The 23,564-nt window shown below is 53.3% G+C and overlaps 1 protein-coding gene across 3 annotated transcripts in view; it reads left to right on the forward strand.

Annotated features, from left to right (window-relative positions):
* bcor (BCL6 corepressor) overlaps window positions 1–23,564 on the forward strand; it is a 36,520-nt gene that overhangs the window by 10,615 nt on the left and 2,341 nt on the right. For 2 of the 3 annotated variants that reach the window (XM_077727619.1, XM_077727621.1), the window contains exons 2-12: window positions 3,128–3,209; window positions 3,333–6,272; window positions 8,117–8,173; window positions 8,793–8,979; window positions 10,085–10,327; window positions 10,676–10,891; window positions 12,556–12,875; window positions 14,273–14,503; window positions 20,451–20,617; window positions 21,554–21,699; window positions 23,383–23,460. In XM_077727619.1, coding sequence (XP_077583745.1) covers window positions 3,207–3,209; window positions 3,333–6,272; window positions 8,117–8,173; window positions 8,793–8,979; window positions 10,085–10,327; window positions 10,676–10,891; window positions 12,556–12,875; window positions 14,273–14,503; window positions 20,451–20,617; window positions 21,554–21,699; window positions 23,383–23,460 — 4,588 coding nt within the window. In that variant the 5' untranslated portion in view covers window positions 3,128–3,206. The remainder of the gene's footprint in view (window positions 1–3,127; window positions 3,210–3,332; window positions 6,273–8,116; window positions 8,174–8,792; window positions 8,980–10,084; window positions 10,328–10,675; window positions 10,892–12,555; window positions 12,876–14,272; window positions 14,504–20,450; window positions 20,618–21,553; window positions 21,700–23,382; window positions 23,461–23,564) is intronic. The other variant, XM_077727620.1, reaches the window with a different exon arrangement.

Below are 23,564 nucleotides of genomic sequence, written 5' to 3' on the forward strand. Positions count from 1 at the left end.
CATCTCTACCCAACACTAAATGTCGTCCTTGACTATTCCGCGTCGTCACCACGACAACGATAATCTCCCAAGCGTCATCTAAGCGCCACCAACGTTTAGCCACGTCTAAACGCCTACTAATTGCGCTAACGTTAGCAAAGCACGACACGCCCGTTTTCCGGCCCGTAATGACGAGGGGATAATGGAGCGGCGTTACATCCCGCCGTGCGCAATGAGGCTGCGACGAGGGATTGGCGGCGTAATCGGGGCGCCGCTCGCTGGCGTTTAGCGCTTTTCCTAATGACATTTTTTTTTTCTGTCGATTTTCGCCATGTTTCTGGATTGAAAAGAAAATGGCCTCAGCCCAGGCGCTCTTTTGTGGGTCAAAGACGACACTCTGCCGTTTGCCAGGCAATTAATAAAGATGCGCCTCTGCCTCAGCCGCCGCCGCCGCCGTGGCGCTCGCTCCTCATTAGACGCAATGTGTCACGGTATTAGACGGCTTGTTGTTGTGTACGCCGTGGCTTTCTCAATGGAGAGGGCGGGGGAAGGACGCCACCTTCGCGCCGCCGCGGCTTAGCTTTCCGTTTAGGGAAGAACGGAAGGTCCGTTGTGGGTGTTTTGTTGGACCGCCATGTTGGAACGTTGCATCCGTGTCTTTAGAGATGGAAAAAAAACGAGATTGTGCTGCGAAAGAGAACAAAGGAAAGGTATTTTTTAATTGGTTGACTTGAAAATTTGTAAATATTTTTTGGTTTCTCACTTGGTAAAAAGAGGGTACCGTCATTTCTGGACTATAAGTTGCACTTTTTTTTCATAGTTTGGATATGCAAACTATTTTTCGCTCTGACTATAGCCTTATCAAAAATTGACAATTTCTTTCAAGAAAATGACAATCACATTAAGTCGCAATTTTTTTTCAGGTTATTTGCAAATTTCCAAGCCTTTTCTTCCAATCCAACATTTTTTAACTATATTCAAAACCCTCAAATAAAACCTAATAATCCCTACCAGGTTTCAATTAGATAAAAATCAACTGTGGCATAAACAGCTTTTTCTTCTACAAAAACTAGAAACGCCAAATGAAATTTTGAGCCGTATGTAGCTCGCGAGCCGCCTCTTCGTTTGAAAATCCTGGGCGATCCGACTTACGGCCCGATGCCAGTTTGTGCTTTTTATTTCCCCTCTGCGCACATTTCCCCGAGCGTGATGGCGCCATCGCCGGCGTCGCTTAAGTTGCGCGCTGCTGTCTGTCAAGGCGAATGTCTACATTCCTATAAGAGGCTTATTTTTTGTTATCTTGTTCAGTCTCATTGAGCACAGATTGCTTTTTCAATGCCAGATGAGCCGCCACTGCCACCACCACCGCCACCGCCGTGTGTGCGTGCGCGTTTGCGAAACAGGAAACGGGAGTGACGCACTTTTAGCCGTTTCGCTTGTGTCAAATGCGGATGTCGTGGAGGCTGGCCTGGCCTCGGCGGGGGAGGGGCGGCGCCCGGGGGCCCCCGCGGCAGCCTGATTAATGGGCCTGGGGTCACGGCAATAAAAGTGGCGTGCCGGCGAGGCTCGCCGGCGTTCCTGCGGGATGATAGAGGAGAGCGCTTTCTCTGCTGCTCTCAGCACTGCTGAGCGCGCCGGCCAGGCTCTTTACTATTTAAAGGCGCTTCCCAACCCCCCACCATTCGCTCGCTCGCTCTTTTGCTCGCTCGCCTCCTTCCTACGCCGGCTCCCCTTATTAGGGGCGCCGCTCAGAGGGAAAAAAAATAGAAAAAAAGTCCTCATAAGGAGACGTCGCCTACGTAAACGCCGACGAGCACCAAGCCCCGTTTTCCTCTCTCGGAAACGAAAAGACGATTTATTTTGTGTCGACTTGAGCATTCTACCCCCAAGAGAGGCGAGGTCCAAATTAAGCACGTCCCGAATACCATCACGTGATCCTTTTCAGAGGATAAATGGGGTTTTAAAGTGGTTTTTTTTGTATTTAAGTGGTTGAGGTGGTACGTTGGTTAAGTGGTTGGAAAATTCGCTTCGCAGTCTAGGGTTCGAGGGTTCAATGCCAGGTGGATTTTCTTTTGAGAGGATAAAGGGGGTTTTAAAATGTTTTTGTATTCAAGCGGTCGAGGTGGCGCGTTGACGGAGTGGTTAGAAAATTTGCCTCGCAGTCTAGCGTTCGAGGGTTCGATGCCAGGTGGATTTTCAACATTTCTGGGTGCAATTTTCATTTTTGGGGGTTTTCTAAGGATACTAGGTTAAATAGATTTTTAGGGTTGTAGAGACCGCTGATTTGTCATTTTTTTGCGCAAAAACATATACTAAAAATATAAATCAATTAAAAAGCCCCCTCCCCTTTTGAAAAATCCAACCTTAAACTCAAGACGCCCTCGGTTAAAACGGATCGGCGGCTCATGATTTCAAAATGATGGGCCAATTAGAATTTCCTTAACCATCGAAATGAATAATAGCAGCCGATCAATTTAACAGACAATTAATAATAGCTAAAAAGGTCATTTCACAAGCAATCAAATTCCGCCCGCGCCCAATTCAATTTTTTCCGTCTTTCGTCCGTCGTTCTATTCGCACCTCGCCTTTTTTCCACGTTTCCACCGCGCCGTCCACGGGCGGTAAACGTTCCCAGTCTCTGATGTATAATCTGGGCCGAGGCGGCCCGGAGTGAGGGTCAACCAATCTGGGTCTCTCCCGCGGGGGTGGTCAAGATGGGGGTCAACGGCTGGGGGGGGCGGCGGCTAAGCGTTCCCGACGGATCGTGGAGGGGAGGAGCCATGCAGCTGTGCTCGTTAGAAATGTTTTTGGGAGGATTGCAATGGCTGTGGCGAGATTTTTTGTTGTTTTTTTGCGGACAAAATGGACATCCGGTCAGCAAAAGTCCAAAACAGAGAAAAGTACTTGAATGCTCAAAATGTGAGGATTATAAAATTGGTAACAAAGTTGGATATTATTATATGACGGGATTAAAATGGGAGATTAAAGTCATTTGGTGGTTTATTTTTACATTTGGTGATGCGGTTTTTCAGATTTTTGCCGATGTAAGTCATATTAGGCAGATCTGTTTCTTCAAAGTTGGAGTACAAGAGAGTTTTTGTGGCCAAAAGTGAGACACTGTGTGCTAAGTAGTGTCTGATCTCCACAGGGCCGCTTGTGTTCGTGATGTCAATGCTACGACTCAAAGCAATCTGGAACTAAGACGAGGGAACCACATCACACAAAACATGGTAAGAAGTCTTTTCCAGCTTCGACTTTTCCACTCGTCTTTGCCATCTTGGAGCGAGATCCTCTTTTCTGATGCCCGTTTTTCCTTTTTTTCTATGTTTTCTTGTCTTTTTTTTGGCCCAAAGGTGGATGCTAGACTGACGCCACTGGCGGCGATGGGGCTGGACCGAAGCGCCCTGATCCACGACGGACTCCGCCTCCACGGGGGCGTGGTCTACCCCGGAATCCGAACGCTGCAGGCGGAGAAAAGCCGGGAGGCTGGAGTCCTCCCTCTGGGCTACGGTCGAGACGGTCTCCCCGAGCTGGTCTACAAGCCCGACGGCCCCCTGGACAGTCGCAAAGCGGCTAACGGCTACTTAGGCCTGTACAAGGGCATTCCTCCAAACCTCCACAAACCGGTGCTGATCCCCGGGGCCGAGACTCTGAGCTTGGAACGGCGACTGGCGTCCGGGGCGGACAAAGGCCCCGAAATGGCTTTGGCCAGTGGCGCCGGCGGCTACCTTCGCCTTCCGTGGCTCAACCCCTACCCGGAAGCTAGCATGTACCCCTTCATGGACTCGTCCAAGTACGCCCTGAACATGTATAAGGCTTCATTGCTGAACCAACCCAACCCATACCTCCCCCAGCACCTGGCTTACCCCTCCCTCTGCGGACCCCAAGGTGGCGCCGTCAACCCCGTGGCGGTGACTTCGGCGGCTGAGCGTCTCTACTACATGCCCACATACCCGCCTCCCGCCATGTCCTCACCGCTGGTGGCCCCCCAAATGAGGCTCCCGCCAGTGTCAGTGGCCCCCACGTCATTGGTGCACTGCCAGGATAAGGGTCTGGGCGTGGCCTCGCCCTTTGTGCAGCAACTTCACCAACCCTCCCCTCTTCCTCAGCATCACCCATCCGCCATCGACCGGGAGAGGTCGCCCAACAGGGGGGGCCGGCCCAGTAGACCTCCCTCCAGGACGGGTGGCGTTTGTACCGCGGGCGCCGGCGCCTGTGGGAGCAGCGCTCTGCCCAGCGACTCGTCGCCCCACGCCTCGGCTCGCCTCTCCCAGTCCCTGGTGGACAATTCATTGGACGTCCAGAGACCGGTGGCCCGAATGGGCCAGGTGCCCGTCTCCTCGTCTTCGGCCACGCACCTGTTAGGCGCGGCGCCGGAGCAGCCCTCCCCGGCCCGGCCGCGGCCGAGAGAGGGAGGGAGTGAGAGGAGGCCGAGCCGCTCGCCCTCCAAGTCGGGTCACCCGCCCCAAGCAACCAAAGAATTGACGGAGAAGCCGCTGGACTTGTCCGGGAGGATGTTAGAGTTCGGACTCCCCAACGGTTTCCCCATCAAGATTGACGCCATGGCCCCGGGGGCGCGTTACGGACTCCCAGGGAGCGGAGAGCTCTTGAAAGACAACCTTTCCCTGTCCCCCTCCCCCCACCCGCACCCTCACTCGCATCCGCACCCGCACCCCCACTCCGCGGTAAGCAGCACTTCTTCAAAGGTCTCGGAGAGACCGGAGATGATCAGCACTTTACACTCCTCCTGGGTGGTCCCCAGCCAGTCCCCCTCCCAAAGTCAGCACGGCCCGGGCTTGTCCTCGTCTCCCCGCCCTCCCGGCGATCCGGGATCCTCGCAGGCCAAAGGTCCCTCCCCCTCGGTGATCAAACACAAAAACCTGGAGCGGGTGCTCCCCCAGCCTCGCAGTTCGTCCTGCCCGAGGATCAGTGAAGCCAACTCGCTCTCTTCTTCGGACCCCTCCTTCGCCCCCGGACGGGGCCTCTCCCCCAAATCCAACGGGGACTGGTCCAAACACAGCCCCCTGGCCCCGGACCACCACCGAGAGGCGGTCGAAAAGTCAAGCCAGAACGCCAAGAGGCCCCTATTGGAGAACGGCCACCCCGCCGGCCCCCTTTACCTCCCCCAGAGCGACGCCTACCTGAGCCACAGCTTGGCCTACGCCAACCGCTATCTGCACTACCCCCTCCCCGACAGCATGGCACTTCACCCCCTACCCATGGCGGGGAAAGGTCCGGTCTACCCTCACCCCATGTTGCTGGGCAGCAACAGCCTTTACCCCACTCACCTGGCCACCAAGCCGCCTCTCCCCTACCACAACTTGGCCCCGGGTTCCGGAGGGGAATACCTGGCTTACAATTCGCAGGAGATGTCCCACCCTCTGATGCAGCCCCCTTCCGAAAAACTCTCGGAGCGGGGGGACGTCGGCCTCAAGACGCGGGGACACGACAAGCCCAGGAACTCGTTCGAAGAACGGGAGAAGAGCTCCGCCAAGGAGTCTCGAGACTCCCACCCGCTGAGTAAAGCGGAGAAAGAAGCGGGAGCGCCAAACGCCGCTCGCTCCAAGACCACCTCCCCGTCCACCACCCACCGAGAAAAAATCGAATGCATCGACCTGGTCCACTCGGACACGGACGCCGAGTCCGCCGCCACGGTCCACAAGCCCCCCTGCGGGGAATCCTCAGCTTTTGACCAAAACGAACGTTACCCTAGCAACCAAAACAAAACCAGGGCGGAGTACGAAGCTAAATTCCATCATCTCCCGCACCCCTACCCGCAGAAGGTCCACCCGGTGGATGGACCGCAGGAGACCCCTTACGGCAAACCCAAGGCGGTTCAAGACCCAGCCTGCCCCGTAGCCATCCCCGGCGTCTTCCCCAACGAACCCGGGACGCGCCGAGCGGCGGAAGACTCATCGGAGGAACCGTGCCCCAGCCCGGACCCCGCCGACGACGACCAGAGCACTTTGCGGTGCGCCCGCACCTCCGGCGAGCGTAGCTCCGGCAAGGACAAAAGAGAACGCGAGGCCGGAGCCGCTCACTTGACCGCCAAGGAATCCGGCCGGGACTCCGCCGCGTGCCGGGACGGCGAAGTGGAAGACTTTTTGGTTGACCTGGGAGAGTCCCAGGACGAGGACGACGAAGACGGCCAGAACCCCAAGGGCGCCCGGCGCGCTGGCCTGGCTAAGAGGATCGCCAATTCTACGGGCTTTGTCGGCGACCGCTTCAAATGCGTCACCACGGAGTTGTACGGCGACTCCAGCAAGCTGAGCCGGGAGCAGAAAGCTCTACAGGTAAGGACCAATCACCTTTGTCTCTATTTGTTGATGTCTGTGACCAATCCTGCCCTTGCGCGCCTACAATACAAAATTACAGCCAGGGTGTCCAAAGTGGGCCGCATTAACATCAACTCCATTTCATGTGAACCATTTTAGATATAATATTTGTGGGCCGGACAATTTTAGATAATAGAGAATATTTAGCTATATATTTTTTTTAAAGATATTTTTTCAAAAAACCCTAAATATTACTGTGCACTAGCTAAACAGCAAAACTATAGAGTGGGGGACTTAATGGCGGACGAGGCGTGTGTCTCCAAACATTGTAAGGGGAGGGAATCGAACCCAAGGGCTCAAAATTTGAGACTCTTTCAAAAATTTCCCTTTGGAAATAATTTTTTTTTTCCCCGTGACTAGCAAAGTCCTTTTCCACCACCGCGCCAAGACTAATCCCCTCGCTGTCATGCTAGCGTCTTGGCGGCGGGCTTGACCTTGCCCCTCCTCCGGAGTTTATCGCCACCTCCGCCGACGTGCGCGAGGCCGACCTCCTATCAGCAACGACGGTCAAAGGTCAACCTGGCCCGCCGCGTCTGCGTGTCGATTAGCAAACGCGCCTTCGCCAAAGGTTATTCTCCGGTTCGTCCTTGCGTCGGCGCCCCCGGGGAGGCCACGCGTGTTCCGCTCGGCGACGCCATCGCGTCTACCCCCCCCCACCAACGCCGTTTGGGCTCGGCGCCATGTCGCCGCCGGCCACGCTTAACCTCAGGGTGAAGGGCTTGTCGTACGTGTTTAGAAAAGAGCAGCTGCCCTCTTGCCGGGCTTTCCTGACTAGCTCCGACCCCCCCGGCGCACCCCCTTAGCCCGTAGTTGCTCCCCGCCAAGCCGCTGTGCCGCCCTGCCTGATTGCTGTCCAAGGTCATCATTTTCTTCACCCTCTTTTGGCTAAAAAAAAGACCCCCACCCTCCATTTCTCCATCCCTCACTCGCTCCTTCTTTCTCTTGTTCAAATTACAGCCGCATAGGGGTCGCGAGCCCCCTTTTTATTTTTTATAGAAACCCCCCGGGAGTCCTTTTTCACCATTTTAGGGGCCTACCCGCGATTAAAGACTCCGTAATTTGCCTTCAACCAGTCGCGTTTCGAACAATTTGTAGAAACTAAGACAACACTGGAAGCCATTTTGGTTCGAAGCGGCCATTTTGGGGTCATTTATTAAACTATTGGCAAGGGTCCTTCCCAACAAAAACAATGGTTTATGTCTCATTGCGCTATTAAAAAAATACTAATAATTGGACGCAAGGTCAAAACATTTGCCAATGACGTGGTGGCGTTTGAGCTCCCCACTCCGTCAATAATCAAAAAAAAGACAACAAACCCTACGCTTTGTCATGCGCAGAGGCAGATTGGTTAATGTGTCCCAAATGTCTGTGCGTGTTATCGAAGGCATCCTGGTGAACGCCATTTGTTGTTGTTGTTGTTGTTGTTGTCCTTTTGGGTGTTATGCTTGTCAATGCGCAGCTGTGGCACAAAGCTATCAAACGCTCCATTTCTGAATGCGTGATAATTGAATTTGTTTAGCGGGGAACCAAAGGCTAATGCCTAGTTACTGTCAATTTTTGCCTTTTCCATTTTTTTGATTCTTGTTTCCATTCTGTCCTTAAAGCAACACAACAACGCATTCAGAAAGCATTTTGATAGTTTTGTGACCACCTTTTTTGCTTGTTTTTTTTCCATTTTTTTCACATTTTGGACGGAAGTGCCTTGTGAATGTGTGTGTAAAGAAAACGCTGGTATTAAACGGGAGAGTGAAATAAATGATGGACGGTTATATTGAGCCCACCCCCCCATTCTAATTGCTTAGATGGAAGTCATATCACGAGAGGGGAGTAATATAAGTCAACCTGCAGCTAACTGGGAGGTCAGTTCTTTACATTTCTTATCATATCCGCCTCCGACGGCCTCTGTCTTCTTCTTGTATCGCTGCACACTTTTCCTTTTTTTTTGTTTTTTCGCACCCTTTACCTTACCCAACCCCCCCCCCCCCCCCCCCACTTTTCCCACCTACCCCTCCTCCATCCGCCTCGGGGCTTTAGATGTATGTTTCCTAGCCATGTTTGTATTCCAGGAAAAGGAGAAAATGCCGGGATTTTAAGGCCCAACGCGCATGGACTCACAACGGCTGCAGTAGTCTAACCCGTCTTTCTTGCTTGACCCCCCCCCCCCCCCCACAACCGCCCCCAAACCACCTCCCCATACCCCCTCCTTTTTTTTTCGTCTTGTATGTCCGTTTAATTTTCTGGCGTTTTCTTTGATTTTTTTTTTTTTTAACCAAAAACGCGATCACTTCTTTTTTTCTTTAACGCACTTTTATTTATTTATTTATCTTTTTTATGTGTGTGCCTTTGTCGCTGTCGAGGCCAGTTTGAGGCTGAAATTGGAAAAAAAAATTGTGCACGGGCTCGGTCGGACCACTAGTGGTTTTCATGGGATTTCTTTGCATTTTTTTTTCTTTGTCGATTGTGTGTGTGGGTGCGCAGCGGGCCATGATGCGGTTCTCGGAGCTGGAACTCAAGGAGAAGGAGGGCCTCGGAGGAGGAGGAGGCGGTGGTGGTGGCAACGTCTGCACGTCTGCCCCGACAGCGGGACGGGAGCTGGCTGACGGCCAACGCAGAGAGAGAGCGTTGGAGTATGGCCAATTCGCCACCCGGCAGGGGGAGAGAGAGGGTGAGACACATTTTATGCTTTATACATTGAGGGGGTGTAGACCGGAGAGGATTTCGGGAAAAACAAATTCAAATGGCAGAAATCGGGTAAACAAGAGAAAAAAACGGTTTACAAAATGTACGCATTTCAAGGGTTGATATACTATAAATGGTATTTTCTGGACTATAAGTCACAAATCGTTTTTTTTTATTTAGCCAAACGGTTAAAAAAAACTCCATTTAGCGTTAAAACTGCAGTGGCAACTCCAGCTTCTTATGCGTGCAGCCTATTGGCGTGTATTTTCACACTTTTCCGCGATCCAATAAAAGCCAGGCGGTGGCGGGTCGCCATCCGGACGCCCCTGATTTATCGTAGCGAGCGCGGCGGCGGCGGCGGCGGGGCTATAAACGAGGACTCTGGGAGTCACGTACAAACAATAAGCGCGCTGGCGTGCACATGCCGCAAACGCTGTGGCCAGCCAGACCGGGTCACTCTAAAAAAAGACGCGGGCTTTTCCTCTGTCGGCGCAGACGTTATTGCACAAGCGCCGGCCCAGTCAGAGAGGGAGGGGGGGGCTTTTATTTTTCAAGAAGCCTTTTGTGCTTATCTGCGCGCGGGGTTACGATCGAGAGGGAGGGAGAAAAGGGAGGAAAGAGGGAGAGAGAGAGATTGTGCGGGAGGGAGGGAGGGAGTGAAAGCGGATAGGGGAGCGCAACAGAGGGGGGGGGAGGCGGTTAGTTAGCTTGGCGAGCAGCCCAGCTGCGTGTTGGAGCGAGGCCGCGGCTGACGTGTGAGCCTAATTATGGCACGGAGAGGGAATCTGGGAGCCCAGGGGGGAGGGAGGGGGGGGGGGGAGTCACGCTCTATGTGAGAAGGGCGTGGCGCGGTCACGCCGCCGGGGAGGACGCGGAAAAAGGGGGAGAGCAGGATGTCGTTTGGCCTCCGCGGAAGCGCGGCCGACACCACGTCGGAGAAAAAAAGTCTTTACCCCATCAAACTTTTACAGCCCGTCTTTAAAGAGGAATAAAAGCCGCCCGCTTCTTAACTAGCGTCTCTCTAGTGTTTGGTGGATGTCTCGCGGGTTCTGCCTTTGGCTCACTGGTGGTTGGTTGGGTTTTCTGTGCAGGCGCAGGTGTCCTGTTGGCGTACCCCAACAATAACCGTGTGACGGTGCTTCAGAGATGTGGAGCCCAGAGGGAGTCGGGTCGCTCCGACTCGGAAGCGGCGCCGACGTCCGCAGAAGAGGCCCTAGTGCCCGAATTTGGCGTCGGTGGGAAGCGCTTGCGGGCCCTTAAAATGGAGCAGGACTCTGAGTTGGAGGATGAAGAGAGGACGTTCCATCCGCAGAAAAGAGGCAGAATGTCTGCTGGTGAGTGGCCATTTTTAATCCTGTTCTCCCACTTTAATTCCATTTTCATCTCTGTGAAACAAAATGGCGGCAAGTTCTGTCCCTACTTGCATTTCTAAGTCGGAAATGTCCATCAGGACTTGAGTAAGATGGCGTTTCTGCTGGTTTATTTGCAATAGAAAGGAAACTAAAAAGCCATCTCCCTCCAGTCAACCACGCGGTGCATTCAGGGACATCCCGGAAAACACAGAACTCAACCCGAAGCCATTTCTTACATGACTTAAAATGTCAACAATTTTTTTTCTGATGTTATTTTTTCCCCAACGTGGCCTCGGGCTAAACTTCCCCTTCATTTTTTTTTTTCCTCAGACGAGCACGAGCAAAGCAGCGGCGACGAGGACGACGACGAGGAAGTGCGCAAGCTAAAAGTCCGCATCGAACTGAAGGGTCTGCGGCTCAGCAAGCCCGCCCAAGGGGGCGTCTCCCCCGAGCGCCCCCACATCAAGCAGGAGCCGGCGTGGCCCCGTTCGCTGGCGCCCGGGCCCGACGCCGACAGGAAGTGGGGATGCGAAAGGCCGCTTAACGGTGAGTGGCACCACGCAAATCTATCTTCGGCTTTGGCTTTCTGGCGGGGGATTTCCCGGGAGCCTTTTTGGGGGGGAAGCGGGCGCAGAAAATGGGGTACAGAGGAGACAGATATGCGTGGGCAGGTGTAGTCTGACTAATGTCTCATCTTTTTATTTTTTTTCCTCTGAGAACGGTGACGGAAAAAAAGGGCGTGTCTTTTGGGGCGTATTCAAACCACGCGCGTCCCGACCGATGCGGAGAAGAACGCCGTAGTGAATAAAAGAGCGCGGCGGAGATGAAAGAAAGTGAATAAATTTGGCTTTTCTGTTGCCCGCAGAAAGCGCAGACCTTGATTGGCCGCAGATTTCTTTTCGTTAGTTTTTTTTTCTGTTCCCCCGCTTTCACCTTTTCAGATAACGTCACCTTGGCAACAGCCCGGCAACCATTTTTTTTTCCTCCCCCTCTGCTCGGTTAGCGCTGCCAACCCTCCCGGTTTAATTGGGTTGGACGTCTATGGTCGTCAATGAAAGCTAATTAATTCATACTTCAAAATTATATATAATAATTATATATTATCTATATATGTATATATGTGTATATATATATACAAAGCATTAGTGTTAGCATCAGGGACGCGGGAGGTGGTGGAGTACCCCCTTTTTTACAGCTAAATGGCAACAGCGCGTGGCTTTTGGAAGCCTCTTTCGCACCGAGATCATTAGGTCCACTCGCAGGTTATTGTAGTAAATGCGTGCGCTTTCACGCCGTGACACCGAATCCCACAATCCGATCAATAAATGCATTAGCGATAATTGCTTTGGCCACAAAAGGGCGGCGTTAAACTTCACGCTCACGTGACGTTACACACAAGAGGAGGGGTGGGGGGTCGCAAAGTGCTTTTTTTCTTTCGAGAAGGATCGTCTTAGAACTCGGCTCAAAAAACTTCTAAATTTTGAAAAATATTGGTGTCAAAGTGGCGGCCTGGGGGCCAGATTTGGCCCCGGAAAGTAAATTATGCGGGTCGACTTTATGTTTTATGATCAAATTAAACATAATAGCCCGTAAATACGATTTTTAATTTTCTTATTTTTTTCTACTGTGGACCCCTCTCAATTAGTTCCCGCCCATCAAAGTACCACACCCAAGCCATCCTTGTTTAGTTTACTGTCCAATCAGATTGTGTTTACAAAAAAGAAACTACACAATCGCCAGCGACCGCCAGCCAAGCGGCGTTCCCTTGGTCTGGCGCGGGCGGAATACTTGGCGAGCGTCCTCCAGAGGAACGGCGTTTTCCATTAAGCTCTTAAATAGCGTTTTGACCTTGTGCTTTTCCAGGACCCGCCGCTTCTTTTCTTTTTTTTTCTTCTTCTGGCTAGGTAAGCGGCGTATTTGCGCACATCCGAGATCATCCTTGCTGCAGTGCGTGTGTGTCTCTATGGGGGAGGGGGTTTATGGGGGGGGGGGGGGGGCTCATTGCGTGGCGCCGCGTAACGGGGGGGCAATATTTTCTTCCTGATGGAGCAGGCGTACGCCGCTCGCCGACAGCTCTCGGCGCTCATTAATAAACCAAGAGAGGAGGGTGAGAGATGGCCTTGCTGCCTTTCCACGGGTTCGCACTGAAATCCCACCCCCTCCGAACCCCCCACTCACTCACTAACCCCCCCCTTCTCGCTCTCCCACAGGAGTCACCGCACCTCCCCTTCACCCCGGCGTCCAAGTGAAGGACAGAGCGCATCCGGCGGGGCCCTTCTCAGGTGACCGTGGCCCCAAGGAGCCTCGGCGCGGTCCCCCCTCTCCGGATCCCTCGCCGGGGGGCGCCCCTCCCCTCAAGCTGCGTCGTCATAGCAACGCGGACAAGCCCAAGGGCAAGCGGCCGTGCAAGACCAAGCACACGGGCCCGCGGGAACGAGAGAGGAGAAAAGACGACGAGCCCGACAGCCCGGGGCCGGAGACGGAAATGGCCGCCGATGACGACAATAACGACGACGACGTCGACGACGAGGTGAGTGCCGATGTCGTCGCGGCGGGGGGGAGGGAGACGGGGCGTTTAGGACGTCGGGAAGCCGGCGCTGCCTCCCGTCGGGAGCTCGTCTCGGCGCTTAATTGCGGAGCGCGTCTCGTCCGCCCCGTGGCGGCGCGTCGACGTGCGCGTCGGTGAGCATTCCTGACATAACAACAAAACCCCGGAGCAATTATACGGCGGCTCGGAACGCCGGGAGCCCGCTCGCGTCGCCTCCCTCCCCCCTCGCCCGGCGAGGAATGTGGCAGCCGCGGTCGAGCGCGTGAACTTCAAAAGCGCGGCGGGGGGAAGGAAGGGAGGGAGGGGGAAAAAAGAGCAGCGCGGGGAAAATTGCGGGGGGAAGAAAAAAAAAAGGCGAGTTGTTTTCCGCCCACACCACCGCGCTCTTCCCCTGCTCCTACTCAGCCTGACAGCTGCTTCGACACGGAATTCCACCGAGAGGCGCCACGCACGCGCTCGCAAGCACGCCTCTATCGCTTGCCGTTGGTAAGCGGAGGCGGGCCGCATGAGAAGCTTGAGTTCAGACTACAATTTCTTGTGCTAATTAGCGTTAGCGCTAGCCTTTAGCTCCTTATTGACAACTTTAAACCGTAAAGTAAGGGTGTCAAACTTGGTTCGCGGGCCGCGTTAACGTCAACTTGATTTTATTTGGGCCAAATTTTAGATATAATATTTTTAGATTTTTTTTTTATATAAATGGATTAAAAGCCCTGAATGTTCAGTTTTTTATAGATCTAAAACTGTTTATTTTAGCTTTTTTGATATATTTTTAGATTTTACAAAATGATTTTTTAACTGAAAACTGAAAAAATGTGTTAAAAAATGACAATCATTTCTTTAGAAGTGGGAAAATCAAAAAAGTTACAAGTATACTATATTGAATTTTATCCTAAAACTGGGCCACACAAAATGATTCGCCGGGCCAAATTTGGCCCGCGGGCCGCCACTTTGACACCACCATTACCCCTCCCCATCCAAATGGATTGGACATCCGTCTGGGCGGATGACGGCCAAGCACTTTCCCCTTTTAAAATCAAAAAACGAAAGCATCTGGAAGGATTTCACGACCAGCCCTTTCATCCGTGGTTTATTTTCTGGAGGAAGAAAAAAGTTGGCGTTCACGTCTAATGGCGCTATAATAAGCCATAATTGTCTTCTCGCGCCCACGCGTCCATTTGGACCGCGCGTTTGCTGAAAGGCGGAACGCGCCCTGCCGTCAATGTCGCCACTTAAAAATATTTTTGATTTTTTTTGCGCCCATTTCTAGCCGACCCTCGCCTTAAAAGTCCCTCCCATATAAAAACAACACAGCTGTTACACGTTAAAACCACGCGTGCGTCTTCCACGCCATTAACGCCACTCCTCTCTCCCCCACACAGGCGAACGAACGGCGAGACGCCAAAAGGAAGCGTTCCGCCTCTCCCGATGGTTACCCCCGCTCTCCAGCAGAGCCTCGCTCTCCCACCGCCCTACGCCCGCCCCCAACAGAGGTCACCGGAACCCCCGAGGCACCAACCGTGCGACCCATCCCACCCGAAGCACGACGACTCATCGTCAACAAGAACGCCGGCGAGACGCTCCTCCAACGAGCGGCGCGTCTGGGCTACGAGGTGAGGAGCTTGTTTACGTTTTTTTTTAGGGGGGCGGGGCTAGTGTTTCCCTAAGCTACACATTCTTACACCAAGTTTCCCCATGTTGACTTCCTCTTTGCTTGAATTGAGCTAATTTGGTAGAGCCACTTTGTTCCCAAAACCCCCCAAAATGTGGGCGTGTCCAGGCTTATGTCGCTTTCCTCGCCATCCATGGTCCTCCACTTTTCGCCCTCTATTTATCTTCCATCTATTCCAACGGCGTTAAGGCTTTCTTCTTAAAACTCGTCCCGTCGTTTTCTCTCTCTCTCTCTCGGGTTTCCGTTCGTTGCCCCCCCCCCCCTCTCTCCCCCCCTTAAAACCCCCCTCCCTCCCCCTTCTTTGCTCTCGGCGCTCTTTCTCTTCCTCTCTTTGTGACTCAGATTGTCGTTGGCACCCCGCGAGCGCACACGCACGCTAAACCACCCACCGCCGCCTCATGCCCCTCGCCCCCCCCACCCCTTTAACTCCCTCCCACCCCTCCCCTCCTCTCGCCTCGCTCCGCTCTCACATCTCATTAATTTTCCGTGTGGCGAAGTGTGACACGCACACACACGCGCACGGAAGGCATCGGCGGAATCATCACACGGAGAAGCGCGGAGATGCTCGCTCTCCTTTCGTTCTTTCATTTTTTTTCTTCCTTTTTTTTGGCGCATCCAGACATCTTTTCTCCCCCACGGCGCCGATTTCTGGCAGTCGCCCCGTAGCACAGCGCAAGACAAGAATCTCCCGTCGCTCGCAAAGCTTTTAGATAGACCGCTTTTCCCACCTAAGAGCTCGGCGCCGGGCGCCGTTTAGCGCCGAGGCGCCCTCGATCGGCTTCGCCGGCAAATTTTGCGCCGGCCCCGACTTAAAAAAAAAAAATCTAATCCAAAGTTTTTATCGGCCCGCGAGCAATGGTGACTATTTAGTTGAGCGCGGGCGGCGCAAGTAGCTGAAATTAGGTCTACGTCCAATCGCAATTCTTATCTTTAACACTAGGTGGAGCTAGTCAGCTAAAAAATAGCTTCGATGTTGCTTTGCGATTTTCTTGATCATGTTTCACTACCATTGACGATAGTAGATAAAGAAATCCAAAAACCCGATCTTTGAATTGGTGACAAGTGTGTTAACAGCGCCCCTGCTGGTTCTAGCTAAGTACTGCACCCCGTTTTCGCTTTTGACAATTTTTGTCAACTTTTAAATTAACGACTTCATTTACCGTCCAGCCTTTTCCACTTTTTAACGTAACATAGCTAGCACCGTTAGATATTCCTCCACTAGGTGGCGCTCTACGCGAACAGATCCTTTTAATAAAATCCGTCCGGCCCTTTGGCCTCTCCTCCCCCCTCCGTCCCCCGGACAGATTTTCCAAATGGATTTATCGATCGTCGCGGCCCCCAACGCCCCGCCTCCTCCTCCTCCTGGTCCAGCCGGCCGGCGCCGCACTCTGGCGCGTGTAATCTCTTTAACGACCGGCAGAGGCGTCGTGGCCCGACCCTAAGTAGGTGTGCGCGTCGCTCATTAAGCGCTGGCTTTATGGACACGCACCGACTCCGACGCGCATTTATGATGATTAGGCGCACGTGCGTCAGAGCGGGCGGCGGCAGCGGCGGTGGCGGGCGGGCGGGCGACGGAGGAGAGTGTGAATGAGAGGTAAGCGCCGGGAGGATAATCGCCTTCTAATGGCCCTCTAATGTGCCGCGGTGACTGCGGTTAGCGGCGGCGTAGGTTTGGGCTTGGGCTTTGGCGGAGGTGGCGGCTCTTCTTCTTTCCTTCCTTCCTTCTTTCCTTCCTTCTTTCCTTCCTTCTCGAACGGGAGCAGTCAACCGTGCGGGAGAGAAGCTGGCTCGGCCCTGTGATTTATGCGTCTCTCTCAAACGTTTTATTCCCCTCCCGCTTCTTCTTCTTTTTTTTCTCCCTTCTTCTTTCCACTCACCCTCCCTCGCACCCCCCCCCCCCCCCTTTCTGCGTGCCGAGAGGGGGGAGGAGAAAACCTGAGACTACACAAACAAGGCAGTGGCCGCTGCGCAAACAACACCCCCGCCTTCCCCTCCCTTTCTTTCTCTCAGGAAGCGCGTCTCTCACTGCCTGCGTGCGATAAGCCCGGGGCAGACCCCTGGGGCTCCCATACACACACACACACCCGCACAACCACCAATTTATGCACAGCACACACACACACACAGGCACACGCACTCACACAGACGGGCGTACGAAGATGTCAACGCACGCACGCCGTTCGTCCCGGACTGGTGTTTTAGCGCCGCCAGCTGCGGGCTTATCGCGCCCAGGCAGCGAGATAGGAGGGCCTGGGAGAGACGGCGCCGTGCGCGTGCGCCCAATGCCGCCCAACGCCACCGCCTTTTGCTGATGAGCGTGACACGCCAAGCGACGCCAGTTATGACCTAATAAGCGCACGTACAGTCACGCCGGCACGCTCTTCTCAACAGGCCGCTTGGAATGACTGATGTTATAAAAATAAATGAGGAGAAGGGGGGGTAGTATGGCGTTATGGTGCTATCGCACACCTGCACACAGCGCACATGCAAATTCCTAATAGGCAAGATTTAACCGTTTCTGACTTGTTTGGGGGAGGGGAGGGAAATACATTTTCAAATTCTGTTTAAAGTCATTAGCTTCCATTGATAGCTAAGCTTGGCGTCCAATCCCATTGACCTGGGAAGGATGGACAGATCCCAGTTATGATGGCCTCAACCTCTACTCATAACAAACTAGTTTTTTCACTATTCTAGTAATTTAGCACAAGGGTTTCAAACATACGGCCCGTGGGCCAATTTCTAGCCCCCTGTGGAATAATTTGAGGCCCCCATGTGTATTTTACCATAGACTTTTTACCCATTTCACAACAAATATAAGTTCAACACACAACTTATACAAATACATGAAACTTTAAGATTGATGCCAATTGACCTTCCATTGACATTCACCTAAAAAGGATGGGACGCCCTGGTGACCAATTCTTAAACGATGAGCGGTCCCCATAATGTGTTAAAAATGCTTGGCGACGTTGCCGATGCCCGGGCGACACGGCGCATATATTCATGTTCGTTTAGTTTGGCGCTCCGTGCCGGCGCACATGAAAGCCCGCTCGCTTCGCCCCCCCAACCTCAAATACCCCCCCCGTCCGCCTCTGTGGCGGAGCATTTGAAATGGTAATGAGCTGAGATGCTGCGGATGTCTTCATCCCTCTCTTCAACCAGGCTAGAGCCCCCCTCCCTCGCCAAAGCCCACGTCCCCCCCACGCCAACCGGCCCCCTCGCTACAGCCCATTGAAAGGCGGGATAAAGGTGCAATCTGTCATTTATTCTCCTCACATAAATCACGTCTGATTTTCCCTCCTCGAGCCGGCGTTGGAGCGAAGCTGAATTGCATTTTAAGTACCCGCCGCATTTATAATCAGGAAAACTGGGGAATTGCACTGATTTGGGATTTTTTTTGCCGGCGGAGATAACATGGCCGACTTTTGGCGCCCCATATGCGGCCTCTAGCCTGACCTCCAATCGTAGAGGAGCTGTTTCATATTTTGGCTCCGGCCTTCTGGCAGGCGCTCGCGATGGGACGACGCCCACCTCAAAAATTCAGCTATTGGTACGACATTTTTTATTCAAGCAGGGACTTTTTTGCCTAAGCAACCAAATTCAAAGGTAGAAAAACCGACATAGCCAAATACCTGACCTCTGCCCTTTATTAGTTTCAATGCCATACATTATTATGCTAACTTTTACATTAGTTTTTGGAAGCAACATTAGCTTGGTCATATGCTAATCAGTTCGTTTGACATTATTATTTGTAAGAAGAACTTAAAAGTCAATATTTCAATCTAATAGAAACTGCAACAAAATCAAAGTTTCTACCAAAAACCAATGTAGGCCACCGAATGCCAATGTTTCCCAGTCCCAAAAAATTGGACATATCCCCTCGTCAACATTAGCCAACGCCATAAGAAACCATTTCTTTTTTCGTTGTTGTTTTTTTAAACATTTCCCCATCATTCCCAGGCGGTACCATTATCCCTTTTTGAATTTATTAGCGGAAACATCCAATCTTCCGGGCCACGATCCCCCCCTCCTACCCCCCATCCCTCCTAGCGCCGGCTAACCTAGCGTCGCACGCGCCGACATCTGCTCGTATGCGCGGCGCGTAGCGGCGCCGCGCTGCAAGGGGTTAAATGTCTGAGTGATGCATTGATTGCGGGCGAGCGCAGGGAAGCATTCTAGAGAGGGAGATTAGAGGACGGAGGGAAAGCGGTGGCGGCGGCGGCGGCGAGAGGCGGCGGGAAGCGCCCGCGTGCTCGTGCGCGTCCGCGTGCCAGCCTCATTATTCTGCCGAGATGCGTGTGCGCCGGGCCGGGGCTGGCGGGAAGCCGGCCCAGGCTCTGGCGCTAAGCCGCTCGCTCTCTCCCAGCGATATTAAACACGGCTCCGGAGGTTTAGCGCCAGCGACAACCCCCCCCCCCCCCCCTCCTCCTCCTCCGCGGGCCACGCACGCGCTCATCGGCGGCACGTCGACTCCGTGCTCGTGGCTCGGCCTCCCCCCAACATGGGGGAAGGGGGCCCTGAATCTCTCTCCAGCAGGCAAACAGAATTCTGGCAGCGAGTGGAAAGCAGTTGGCGTGTCGCCCCCCACCCCATTTGACGCTTTTTTTTCTTTTCTCGCACACACTTGTTCACTTTTCCCGGTATCCTGCCTCCCCCCTCTTTCCTCCCCTCCCTCCCTTCCTCCCTCCGACCCGGATCGTCCTCTAAATCGCTCTTATCGCCCGCGCGTGCATTTTGGAGCGCCACCCGCGCGCGACAAGCCCACCCTTTCATCTCTCGTTATTGTCAGCCGCGGCCCGGCGGAAGGCCCCGGCGGATCTCATCCGCGGACTCATTAATCTGTCATCTGTCGGGGCGTCGCCTCCCTCCACCCCCCCTCCCCCTCTCCTCCTCCTCCTCCGGCCGCCCTTTCGCGAAAATGGGGAGCGAGCGAGATAAACACTCGGAGCAGCCGGAGGGCGAGAATTAGCATAGAAATGGAAGTTTGCAGTCATTCCCGAGGTTCACGGAAAGGAGGGAGGTCGGTCTCGGCGGTGGGCCGTCACGGGGACGACGGACGCTAAGCGCTGGCGTTTACCTTTGCGTCGCCAACCTGATTAAAACGGTCGTTTTGGGGGGGAAAAAAGCACCCAAAAAAATCCAAATCGCCATTTGTTTTAGGACATGTGTGTCAAAGCCGCGGCTCGGGGCCTAATCTGGCCCGCTACATCATTTTGTGTGGCCCGGGAAAGTCAATCATGAGTGATGACTTTCTGTTTTAGGATCAAATTCAAATGTAAAGTTTAGATGTGTATTAAATTTACTGATTTTCTCCCTTTTATATCAATGATTGTAACTTTTTAATCCATTTTTTTGTTTTTAGTTCAAAAATAATTTGGTAAAATGTAAAAATATAATAACATTGGTAATATCTAAAAAAAAATACCCAAAAACACGTTGTTATCGCTAGAAAACGGTCCGATTCCTTCCCCTTTGCCGTCTCCCCCTTTTAGCAGCGGTTTGGTATTTTTTCCGCCCGCCCGCCCGCCCGCCCGCCCGCTCCTAGACCGGAGAAAAGATTTGCGGCCCCCCGAGCGCTTCCGTCAAACGTCTTTGTTCCGCTTCCATTTCGCCGCACGCTCGCGCGCCCTCAGAAATTTGGCAGTGGAGGCGGCGTGGAGTCACGCTCTGGAGTCTGCCGGCCTCCTTGGCCGCCAGCTGCGGCACGACGCCGCCGCCTTTGCGCAAGGGGGTTTTAATGTGGGGCCAGCTCAGGAACACGCTCATTTCCCCCCTTCCCCTAATTTGTCCTGGGCGGGAAACCCGATCCGCCGGAAGCCGTCCGTCTTTTTGGACCGTCGTTGTTTTTCCAACGCGGCGCTCAAGTGTGGCCTCTCTCCCCCCTACAGGAGGTGGTGCTGTACTGCCTGGAGAACCGAGTGTGCGAGGTGAATCACCGCGACTACGCCGGCTACTGCGCCCTCCACGAGGCTTGCGCCCGCGGCTGGTTGGGTATCGTCCAACATCTGCTCGACTACGGCGCCGACATCAACTGTAGCGCCCAAGACGGGACCAGGTACGTTTTGGCCCATCCATGAAATGCAAACCGATCGGTTAGAACCGGCTTTTTTATTTCTTTCCTCTTCCTGAGTTGTTTTTTTTTATAGCTTTTTAAAATATATTTTTAGATTTTATTGAATTATTTTTTGACTATTTATTAGTTGTTTATTTCAGCTTTTTTAAATATATTTTTTGATTTTACTAAATGATTTTTGAACTAAAAACACACAAAATGGATTAAAAAATGACAATTATTGATTTAAAATGATTGACTTTCTCGGGCCGCACAAAATGATGTGGCGGACCAGATTTGGCCCCCCGGGCCACCACTTTGACACCAGTGCGTGAAAGATGAATGAAAAGATAGTCATCACCCCAAGGAAAAGGCTTAGGGCGACCATCTTGAAAGCGGATAAAACCGGCTTTTTTTTCTTCATCTTCCGGAGTTGGCTTTTTTTTTTTTTAATAGCTTTCGTTCACGCGTCATTTAGCGCGACGGGTTTGATCGGCTTTTTTGGCGTTACGACACGAGGGCTCCGCAGGTTAGAACTTGAAGCAGATTCTGTTCCTGGCAAAATAAACGGGCCTAAAAACATCCAAAGCAGATGTTTTTTGTAGGTCTTTTTTTTCTTAAGTTGGCTGCTTTCATTTTTTTTTTTGTCTCGGAGTCGTCCGGTTACGAGCGAGTTCCGTTCTTACGTTGCCGATGAATTTGACTGAAATTGAAATGGACATCAAAAAGGAAAATCCATTAAAAAGAGAAAAATACGGAGCTCTACTAGATGGAAAGTGGCTTATTTTCAACCAAAAAGCACAGAAAACATCCACGTCAATGCAGATTTAGCGACATGCTAGTTTCTAACTTCACCGCTAGACAAAAACTGACTTTTTTTAAATCTCAAGGAGATGCATGTAGAGGATTCTTAAAATAACAGACCATGTTATTTTTTAGGCCCATTCACGACGCGGTGGAGAACGACCACCTGGATGTAGTGCGCGTTCTGCTGTCTTACGGCGCCGACCCCACGTTGGCCACCTACTCTGGCCGAGGTCTTCTGAAAATGACCCACAGTGACATCATGGAGCGCTTCCTCACTGGTAAGTTTCTTTAAGCCTTCTTTTTCCATTTGTGTGGTGTCGCAAAGTTGATTTCAGTCCAGGGTTACTAGAACAAGGGAGATAAATGAGGTGCAGTACTCATCCACAACCAGCAGAGGCGCTGTTGATCCACTTGTTGTCATCCATTGGCTACCATTGACGTCAATGGCAGCCAATGACTTAACACAATATTGCTTTATCAGAACATTGCATTTAGCCAATATCCTGATCCCTTTGGATGACAATATTTTTACGCGGGCAAATAGTTTGGACACCTCTCTGCCTTAGCCAAAAAAAACAACTCTCAGTCCCCAAACGGGCCCTAAACAGGCCCCTAACGGGCCCCTTGGCCCTTTCAACACCCCGACCGACCGACCTCCAAACGCAAAACTCCCGATCGGGCCTGGCCGACCCAACCCTCCCCCACTCCCTCCCTCCCTCACCCCCGGCGGGCCCCTCGACCGCCTGTTAGACGGGGGAGTGCGAGCCAGCCCGCACGCCGTTGCCTCCTGGCTCCGGTTACTTAGCAACGCCGAGCGTGTTTGTTCAGCGGACGCGAGGAAACGGGCTCCGGCCCCGAGACTTTGCTTTTGTAGCACGCCTCACGGCCCGCCGCCACCACCGACGCCGCCGCCGTTCCCGAGTAACCCGAGACGGGCTCGCGTCAGCTCGGACTCATTAAAAGCCGCTCGGTGGGGGCGGAAGAGAAAACGCCAAAGCCCAGGGCTTTAAGAGGCTCGCCTGTGAGCCGGCCGGACGGGAGGGGGGGCGGAAAAGCGTCCTTTTTTTTTTTTTTGCCTTTTGGCTTTCGAGGGCCGCATTTGATCCGGCGCAGAAGGACGGAAAAACGGAACATATGTTTAGCGTTAAGTTCCGAACGTTTGCGGGTTAAACGTTTGGGGGGCATTTGCCAATTTGGGTCAAACGCTCGCCCGGGTCGTCGTCCGCCGGCCGCGCACGCGGGGGCGCCGGCGGCAGCTAAGAGGCGGCGTTGAACTTTGATAAGAGCGCCGACGTGTAAATCGATGCCACGCGGTAGGGCCAGCAATGGCCGCCCCCCCCTTCTTTTTTCTTCCTCCCCCTTTCTTTCCTTCCTCCCTCCCTCCCCTCCCTTTCCTCCCTCCCTCCCTCCACCTGGTCCCACTCATCTGGAGGCCGTTAATCCCTCCAAACACACGCCAGACGCCCCACGCCTCAGCGCTGGCACAAAGCCCGGCTCTGATTCGCCGAATGTGCGCGCGCACGCCCGCTGAAAACACACTGGCCTGTCCGGGCCGTGTATGTGCGTGTGTGCGAATCCGTGTGTGTGTGTGTGTGTGTCTCTTGTTCCTGGCAGCCGTCGGCAGCCCCGCTCTGAACTGAGCCAGCTTTAACCCAGCAGAGACAGTGGCTCCCTCCCCCGTGGTGAAGCTGCTGGCCCCTGACCATTAGCCCCCCCAACCCCAGCCGCCCTTCTCCCTCCCTCCCTCCCTCCCTCCCTCCCGCCCTCCCGCGCCGCGCTCCCCTAACACGTCCTCTCGCTCTCCTGCGCTCCTCTTTTACTGCCGTTTATCCATTCGCCGCTCTTGTCTCCAAGGGCAATTGTTTGCCTGGTTGCGCGTCCCCGCCGCCCCCCCCGGTTCCCCCCCCTCCCTCTCTGGGCCCCCGCTAGCAAGTCACATGCTCCTCTTCTTCTCTCCATAGATTATTTCGCCGACCTTCAGGGCAGCGCAGACGGCGACCCCGGCCTTTATTGGGAATTCTACGGCAGCGCTGTGTGTGGTGAGTACTGATCTTTCTCAACCTACCTACCTGCGTGCGTGCGGAAGGCCATTTTTCTTGTTAGCCTTCCATTCACGATATGTTTTGTAGTGTAAAAACTTTCA

Source organism: Stigmatopora nigra, chromosome 11 (genome assembly GCF_051989575.1).
Source record: "Stigmatopora nigra isolate UIUO_SnigA chromosome 11, RoL_Snig_1.1, whole genome shotgun sequence".
In the NCBI taxonomy this organism is placed as follows: domain Eukaryota; kingdom Metazoa; phylum Chordata; class Actinopteri; order Syngnathiformes; family Syngnathidae; genus Stigmatopora; species Stigmatopora nigra.